A 9542-nucleotide genomic window follows, 5' to 3' on the forward strand; every position below is an offset into this window, starting at 1 on the left:
CCGTAAAACATTAACACACCTTCTGAGTAAATTGCCGTTTAGAGCGGGTATTATTAATAATAAAATTTTATCGTCGCTCAGATTAGCCGTACAGAAGATGAATACTCAGGAGCGAAGCTGCGTCTTACTTTTTGATGAAATGAGCATAGAAGCTCATCTTCAGTACAACGAAAAGGAAAATTGCATTGATGGTTTTGAGGACCACGGGTGTAGAAGAAAGGCCGCATTTGCAAACTACGTCAACATTTTTATGTTGCAAGGGGCGTGTAAACAGTGGAAGCAGCCTCTAATGTTCACCTTTAATAGTGGTCCTATAAATGGTCTGGCGTTGAAAATTTTAATTAAAACAGCCATTGAAAAATGTCAGGGTGTCGGGCTTAATATTGTGGCTACAGTTTGCGATCAAGGCTCGGCAAATCAGAAGGCCATTCTTCTACTCAAAGAAAATGTTGTTCACAAGAGTCAGAGAGGCGGTGAACAAGATAATGGCAAGAGCTTTACAGTGGGCGAGAAAAGCATTGTTCCATTATTTGATGTGCCACATTTATTTAAAGGTTTGCGCAACAATTTATTAAACAAAAACCTTCATTTCGAATTAAAAGGCCGAAAATATGTGGCAAAATGGCAACATGTGCAAGAGTTTTATGAGCTCGATATAGCGGACGACACTCGAATGCCCACAAAATTAACCGATGCCCATGTATATCCTGAAAAAATAAATAAAATGAAAGTTTCGCTATGTACCCAAGTTTTTAGTAATAGTGTTGGGTCATTAATGTGGAGGTTATCTAAATGGAACGGTATTATTGTTTAAGCTTTTAACTGAAGCATTGCATTTTCATATTCTCTTTTCACAGATAGCGGACTACGTGAAGAAGCTGGAGGTACAGCTAAGCTACTGCTGTTTTTGGATAAATTGTTCGATAAGTTAAATGGAAATAAAAAAAAAGCTTCAAACAGCAAACCACTTAAAGGTGGCGTTACCGATTCTTCCAATCATGAGAGCTGGTGGAGACATGCAATTCAGGTTTTGGAAAAAATGAAATTTTACTGTCCGAAAAAAAAAGAAATTCGTTCGTGTCCCATCAATAAAAAACTTAGTGGTAACATTGCGAGGCTTTATAGAGTTAAAGCACAAACTCCGCGAACATGAAAATTTTGAATATTTTTTGCCAAGAGCGTTTAATCAGGACGCATTAGAAAATTTTTTTGGGGCTATACGTAGCTATGGTGTTCGAAATGTTTCCCCCGACGTTAACCATTTCGTTCATTCATTTAAATCATTAATAATAACGAATTTCTTGTCAGTACACTCCCCGGGATCGAATTGTCAAAAAGATTTTTCAGCTGGGGTTTTAGATTCATTGGAATTTTTTGTTTTTAGCGCAACTGTTTACTATTTTTCCCAACCCTATTATGAGCCAGAATAGAAATTTAAGTGTACAGCAATTTTGCATACACTTAACTTTCTAATGAATTAGAATTTGTAAAATTTATAATATTATTTTGGCACACTTTTATTGCGATAGTTATGCGGTCAACCGTCAGGGGGCGCGACGAACTCTATTTCTCTTTTTAACATTGACGTTTCCTTTCTGTACAGTGTTGCCAACTGCAAGGAATTTTCCCTTTTAAGGGAATTTTAGGATAAGAAAGGGAAAAAGGGAATTTTTTAACAAAAGTTGGCAATTTTAGGGAATTTTTAGAAGCATTCTTAAGTAGGCTGACAACGCAGCAAAGAAAATGTGAAAATTGATAAATCATAATTTTTTCAGCTTAGAAAAGAGCAACATAGTTTGGTAGGTCTTGGTTGTGTGTTGAGTCATGAGTAGACAAAATGTACTAAATGTAAAACGTAGGTCAACTTGTCATTGGTCAAGAGTAGGTAGATGGTGGGTAGCTTAAATTGTGGGCACTTTGAGGATGTTGAGATGAGATCAGAGAACTGGAGCAGGGATGAGATGTTAAAAATTAAAATGGCGACAAATCGACATAAAGCAAGTGTTCTGTGGTGTGGTAATTTACAAAAAATCTGTAACTTCAATCGAGATGGACAATGAGAAGATAAAAAAAAGAAAAATCCAAGCAGACAAAACATTTAAAAGTTATTGGCTAGATGATCCACTTTTTAAACCATGGCTATTACCAGATACTCAGTCAAAGTATATGGCAAGGTATAAAGTTACATTATGTATGTAGATACATACTCTTTTAATACTTTTTCAGATGTAAAATTTGCAATGTAACCATCAAATCAGGGAAAAGTGAGTTACAAAAACATGCAGGTACGAAAAAACACTTGGAAAAACTGAAGCTAATTAATCACAATAAAAATGTTGATATATTGTTTAAAATCAACGAAGATACGGTGCATAAGGATAACGTCAAAAAAGCTGAAATTAAACTAGCAGCAGTATTTGCAGCTAACAATATTGAATTTCGAGTTATTGATCAATTAGAACCTGTTTTAAAGGAAATATTTCCGGACAGTAAGATATGCCAAGACATCAACATAAAGAGAACCAAATGCACTGAAATTGTGAAAAATGTTTTGTGCAAAAAGGAGACAAATGACTTAGTGACACATCTGAGAAACAATACATTTTCTGTGCTCTTGGATGAATCAACTGATATTGGTGATTATAAAAGCGTAGCTGTGTTGGCAAGATTCTTAAACCATGATAATAAGATCGAAACTCGTTTACTGGAATTAATACAACTAGATGCAAGAGATTTAGGTGCTACAGCTTTATATAACACATTTAAAGCATGTTTAGAAAGACACAAAATACCCTTGCAAAACATAATAGGTTTGTTAAGATAACATCAGTTTATAAAATAGCTATTATTTATAATTCCAGGTGTTGCTTCGGATGGCGCTAGTGTCATGATTGGAAAAAATCATTCATTTTTTCAACTGCTGCAAAATGATGTACCACATGTAATATTGCTACGTTGTATATGCCATTCTGCCTCACTAGTTGCATCTAATGCATGCACTGTCTTACCTCGAAGTTCTGAAGAACTTTTGAGGGGTATTTACACCTACGTTTCTGGAAGTTCTAAAAGATCTGCACAACTACAAGAAATGCAAGAATATTTTCAGGAAAGGAAGCATAAAATACTTAAACTGTCAGCAACCAGATGGTTAAGTCATTTTGAGTGCGTAGTTAGGATTTTGGAGAACTGGAATGTATTGGAACATTACTTTGCAATTGCGGTGCTAGAAGACAAATTAAAAAGCGCCGAGTTGATTCTAAGTGAATTGAAGAATATATACACAAAAGGATACCTATTTTTTTTAATATATGTCCTAAATTTGTTTAATAGCTTTAATGCTCTTTTCCAAGGCAGAAAGCCTCTAATCCATGTCTTGTACTCAGAGTGTACAAACTTGATGAAACAGTTATGTAAAAATTATCTGGATGGAGCGATAGTGCTCGAACAAAATCTACTTACACTAAACTTGAACAACCCGCGTCATTTTTCGCCTTTAGAAAAACTATATGTCGGCCCAGAGTGTTCTGCACTTGTAAAGACAATGCCCCCTGATGGAAGAGATTTATTTTTAAAAAATTGCCTTAAATTTTACGTAACTGCAGCTGTTGATTTACAGAGACGTTTACCTGAAGAAATATTTAGGGATATGAGGTTTCTGAATCCCAATGTTGCATTTGCTAAAAGTGATGATGAGAGAAATATAGATTTCAATATATTATGTGATAAACTAAAACATATTAACGCAGATAAGACTGAAATCGCGATTGAATGGCGGAACTTGCCAATTTCTTTTAGTGAGACTGAAATTAAAAAATTTACATCCTTGCAATTGCATGAAATGTGGTTAAATATTTGCTCAACAAAAAAATTTAGTGAAGATTTAGCTTTTCCAAATTTAGGAAAGTTAGTCAAGTCAATATTAATTCTCCCTCACTCTAACGCAGAAACAGACAGAATTTTCAGCATTGTCACTGATACAAAGACCAAAAAAAGAAACAGGATTGGGGAGAGTTCTTTAAACGCTGTTGCTGTTTTTAGGAGCTTTTTACAAGCAACAGAACTAGATGTTGTCAAGTATCCAATAACACAAGACCATCTGCAGTTACATAATGTTGCAATGTATTCATTTAAACACTCATAAAGAGGCTAGATTTTTGTCTTTTATTTGTATTGTAATTATACAACTATATTTTTGTTACTTTGTGTTGTCAATTTTGAAATTATACTGTTTGTTTATTATATTATTATTATTAAAAGAAGTTAAAAAGAAAGGAGCGTTGTTTTTGGGGAGGAAATTAGTAGATTAAGTGTTTTCTTGATCCGTGAGAAATTTTATCAATTTGTAATGGTAGTAGATTAGATACCTAGTTATATGCAAAAGAGAATTTTGAGGCTGAAAAGGGAATTTTTATCGTCCATGTAGGGAATTCGACATTACAAAGGTTGGCAACACTGCTCCGACTGGGCGCTTGTTTAATGCAACAGGTTTCCAGAGCGGACAAACAGACGCTCTGTTTATTTTTTAAAGAGGTTATGTTAAACCATTTCGAAACAAAATGGTAACAAATTTAAAGAACGATTAACACAAATGTTTCATGTCTTATTAGAAATATCAGAAATATTTCAGACACATGAAATGTCTACTGGGATCCAGCCGTCTTTTTCTTTAGTAGGTCATTGCATTTCAAGATTTGTTCGTTAAGACATCAATGCATTTTTCTTAAATGTTCGTTTTTTAACAGAAATTATTTGTTTGTTAACTGAAATTCAGTCACTTACCAATAACGGGTAAAACAATCGACAGTTGCAGGTTCAATTTCATGAAAACTGCACAATCCTAGTAAGACGAACATTGGAACGTTGTGGAGAAAATTAACTAGTTCTTCAAGCAAATACACACACATAATCAGTACATTACGAACAAGAATCACATATTTAAGTTCAAAATGAAAATGCAGACGCCACTGACCAACAATACGTTAAAAATAGTGACTAGTGACAGCGCAATTGCGGTGCTTCATGGAACACAAAATCGCCACAACATAATCTAGTCCACTCATGCGCATTACTCTTAATTAATATCCAAATATAACTTATTCTGTTATTGCAGTAATTAGAATATTTTAGTTCTAACACTAACGTACAGAACATTTTTGCTTATGTTTATACCTGTTTGTTAACACAAGTAAATTATAAATCAAAATGAAATATTTTCTCGATTTTATCACCGGTGTTTAACTGGGTGCCTACAGGATAAACAAGAATATTTGGTAGATAGGCTATCTTGTTACTTTTTACATTATTCTCAATGGTAAAGTGACCATTCGTCCCGGATTGCCCGGGACTGTCCCGTTTTTAGACATGCAATCCCGGATTATTAGCGTCCCGGAAAATGTCCCGCATTTTTTGAATTATAATTAATCGTATCTTGCTTTTCCAATTCATATTTTTTGGTTCTTCAGAGGTGAGTAAAAGTTCTTTGATTTTCAAAAACCGTCACAATATATACTTGTACTTAGATTGACTTTAATAAGCATCGATATGGCTCCAAAACTCGCTCCAAAACGAAAATGTAAATTCACGGAAGATTTGAAAAGAGTATCCGTTCTTAAAGAAATGTGCATTGGATACCAACGTATATTGTACGAAATGTTTAAGTGAATTTTCAATAGTCTCTGGGGGCAGGAATGACATCACTCGCCATTTCGAGACGACAAAACATAAAAATATGTTGGAAGCTGTTGCTTCTTCATCAACCATCGACAATTTTTTTAGAAAAACTGAATTTGGTTTAAAAGAACAAGAATTGGCTGCAGCAGAAGCAATTTTTTCGTTTCACACAGTAAAACACAATCAAAGCTTTCGATCCATGGATTGTACGACAAAACTTGTACAAAAAATATATGAAAAAAAGTTTACATGTAAAAGAACAAAGTGTGAAGCAATAATAAAAAAAGTTTTGGCTCCATTGTGCAGAAATGCGTTAAACAATAAATTGTCACAGGTACACTCTATTTCAGTTTACTCAGATGCATCTAACCATCAAGCCATAAAATGTTTTCCTAGTTTTCCTACTTTAGTAAGATTTTTTGATATAAATGATGGTATGCAAACTAAGTTATTAGACTTCGTGTCTTTGCCAGAAGAGACCTCAGAGCTAATTTTTACATCGCTATTAGAAACTCTTGAGAAGGATAATTTAGCAAGTAAACTTGTAGGATTTTGTGCCGATAATGCAAACACTAATTTTGGTGGTTTAAAAAGGAAAGGCACTAATAACATTTTTGCGAAACTAGAAAAAAAATTCAAACGGAAAATAATTGGAGTTGGATGCGCAGCTCACATTATTCATAATGCAATTCAAACAGCCTGTGACCTATTGCCTGTAGATATTGAAAATATTATTGTGAATTTGTATAAGCATTTTAGTATATTTACTTTGAGGGTTGAGTCATTAAAAGAGTTTTGTGAAGAAGCAGAAACTGAATATCAAAAACTGTTGGGTTATAGTAAAACAAGATGGTTAGCTCTTTTGCCAGCGATAGAAAAAGTTTTAAAGATATTTGAACCTTTAAAATCTTTTTTTTTATCATTGGAGAAATGTCCTCAAGTTTTAAAAACCTTTTTTGAGACTCCATCATCAGAACTGTGGTTAAAATTTATACACAACCAGGCCTCCTTATTTTCGTCTTCAATTAAGTGTATTGAGGGCGATAACGTCACTTTGTCCGATCGTTCGTTTCATGTCATCAGGATAGGAGATTCAATTTCAATCACTTTAACCAAATCATTCGAATATATCACACTGGCGTATGTTCTACTAAAATATACGCAACGCCACAAAACAATTTTATTTATAAAATTCATTTACAAATCTCTTTAGATACGTACTGCATTTTAAATGAACATTGCTTTTTCTTTCCTTCATTTTAGTTTACTGTAAGAACATTATTTTCTTTGCTTCAACCTTCGGTGAATCCTCCAGAACACTTTTATTTTTGAAATGAGGCTCTTTAATCGAAAACTCATACAATTTTTCTACACTTGACGTAAAATTGTTTTCTTGCGTTTGCTGACTGTGGTTCGAATCAGTAAGTAACTTCGGCTGAAGTTTCTGTAAATCTTTTCTGATATATTCACTTAAACTTGTTGACAATATTTTGTTGATTTTAGCAGTCGTGTCCCAATCATCTCTCAGTAAACTGCTTTCTGTAAAAACAACGTCCACTCCTAGCTCAGGATGTTTCCGCACTACACCTTGAAATTCCGACTCCCTACGCTTAACATCTGTGAAATACAAAATTACTGGGCTGAAAACTAAAACATATTTAGGTCCAACACATACCTACTGAAGACTGATCTATTGCTATTTTAATTGGACGAACGCTCATTTTTCTTATTAAAGAGTTGACTTCAATTATTAACAAGCAGTGAAAAACGAACATTAACACGTTTATGAAGGATTCCATTAAAAAATTTGGCGAAGAATAGATGTGAACCTGTACAGCGTTACACAAAATTTTGGTTAACTGCCGAAAGTCAAGAAACATCGCGAAAATTTTGAGCCATGACATTGAAGTTGGCAAAATGTCAATACTGACGTTTGGTTTCACGTATTAGCCTACTAGGTTCTGACTAGTAGTGAAAGTACTACATGGTTGTTAGCGCCTTGGACGGCATCATACTACAGACCGTTTCGGACATCCTGGTCAATCCTCCTGCGGAACACAAGTACGAAACGATCAAAAACAAGATCATCGCAGAATTTACGGATTCACAGGAGACAGATTAAAAAGCTAATTAATGAACTGGAGCTATCAAGTTCAAAAAAATGTTGAGATTTATTGTACGCAATTGTAAGGATTTTACTAATCCGGCAACATTGAAAGTAATATTTTTTGCTTGGGTTCGATCAAAATTGGAATCTTGCACCCTGGCGTGGTTTCCGTATTACAACATCCAAATTCTATCATTTGAGAACATACAACGACAATTTTTGAAGTATTTATACTACAAAGAAGAAAAATGTTGAGTGGTGAGGAACTATCCCCAGAAATTACTGGTCCAACAGAATACCCAAAAAAAGCTTGGTCCTCCTAGGGTTAAGGCTACCATAACATCATTTTTCTGGTGGAGACATAGACGTCTCCAACGCAAGTTGATAAATATACCTGAAATACGTATTTACTACAGCGTCAACTGAAACAATATTTTCATTATCACCTACGTCACAAGAACCGAATATGCTGCATTTAGAAGACGATACTTTGTTTTACAATGGTATGTTGTCAGTATAATCTTCAAAATGCTTTACAATTCATTCTTTTTTTAGAAAGACCAACAATCACTTTACAAAATAACGATGACTTGCTTACAGATTCATTTCCAACATAAACATCACTCTTCATGGACAGCATGTTTTTAAAGAATTAATGAAAGCTCATTGAAAACTAGGCAAATATGGAAGAAGACCAAAAATAACCGTCATCCTTCCAAATGAGGAAACTTAATTTGCCGAAGATACTGGTGGCATGTTGCGTGATCTTGTCTGAATTCTGCGAGGACTTTTATTAAATGTGTACAACAGGTATACAATCAAAAATACCTTACCTTACGCGTGACTTTGGAGTAGAGGAGTGGAAAGCCGTAGCAAGAATTTTATACATGAGCTGGACAGAAGAAAAGGTCATGCCTCTTAAATTGTTGTTGTGTTAGTCCAATTAATCATCAAAAGAAAACTAATATTTGTTGTAGTTATTACAGATAGGTATTGTTACCTAAGCGAGATGCGATAATTTTCACCAAGTTTACATTTTAAATTTCGATAAAAACATTAAAACTTAGATACAGTTGCCTCTTCTTTCCTATGTTTTTCATTTGCATAGGTGTAGTCCCTTTAATCATTCCTTCTTATAAGAAAAAGGTACGTGTTCATATCATGTATGCAGTGGTTCAATTTGAGGATGATATAAAATGTGCGGTGGTGCCATTAAATTGACTCCTAGAAGAGCAGAAAAAGTGCTATTAGCCAAGAGCTGCCACCCCACATGAGTTTTAGAAAATAATATCAACATGCAAAAAACCACAACGTTCATGGTCCAAGTATACAGTGATTAACGTTACTGATATAAAAGGTATATTTCATAATTTGGTTATTACTAAATTATATATTCAACTTTAGTCTTATCTAGCTGATTACGATGATGTGAATAACATACTCCAAAAAATGATCGAAGAGAGCTCCAACTCCTCCTTCACCCGTGGCATCTTCTTCGCAAAGTAGAACGTTTAGACACTGTACAAGACCAAAACACTATTTTACTTAATAATATATTAAGTAGCATCCAGTCATCAAACATGACACAACCTAATCGTCCATTGGACCTACCTAATATCCCAATCAGCTGTAAGGCTGAATAAAGGACCTTAGAAGAATTTCTAAATAAATATTGTAATTATATGGTATTCTCAGATTATTTATGCATCAAATAATCGTCTAGAAAGACTAGTACGAAGATTGTTCCTTCGTGAACTTGCACAAT

The 9542-nt window shown here is 34.2% G+C and overlaps 1 protein-coding gene and 1 long non-coding RNA gene across 2 annotated transcripts; one reads left to right on the forward strand and one right to left on the reverse strand.

Moving 5' to 3' along the window:
* Positions 1-2418: 2418 nt before the first annotated feature.
* Positions 2419-4189, forward strand: LOC135129472 (uncharacterized). Its single transcript, XM_064056622.1, has 2 exons — positions 2419-2810; positions 2862-4189. Exon 2 carries the CDS (start codon positions 2888-2890, stop codon positions 4139-4141), a length of 1254 nt encoding a protein of 417 aa, XP_063912692.1. The 5' UTR covers positions 2419-2810; positions 2862-2887; the 3' UTR covers positions 4142-4189.
* Positions 4190-6836: 2647 nt separating this feature from the next.
* LOC135129481 (uncharacterized) lies at positions 6837-9341 on the reverse strand. Its single transcript, XR_010280589.1, has 2 exons — positions 7346-9341; positions 6837-7287 (listed from the first exon to the last, which is right to left on the reverse strand). It is a non-coding gene; the product is annotated as an uncharacterized LOC135129481 (long non-coding RNA).
* Between the last annotated feature and the right edge of the window lie 201 nt (positions 9342-9542).

This window comes from Zophobas morio, unplaced genomic scaffold, assembly GCF_036711695.1.
Source record: "Zophobas morio isolate AGI-343-1 ecotype UQ-CSIRO unplaced genomic scaffold, CSIRO_AGI_Zmor_V1 ptg000016l, whole genome shotgun sequence".
NCBI lineage: Eukaryota > Metazoa > Arthropoda > Insecta > Coleoptera > Tenebrionidae > Zophobas > Zophobas morio.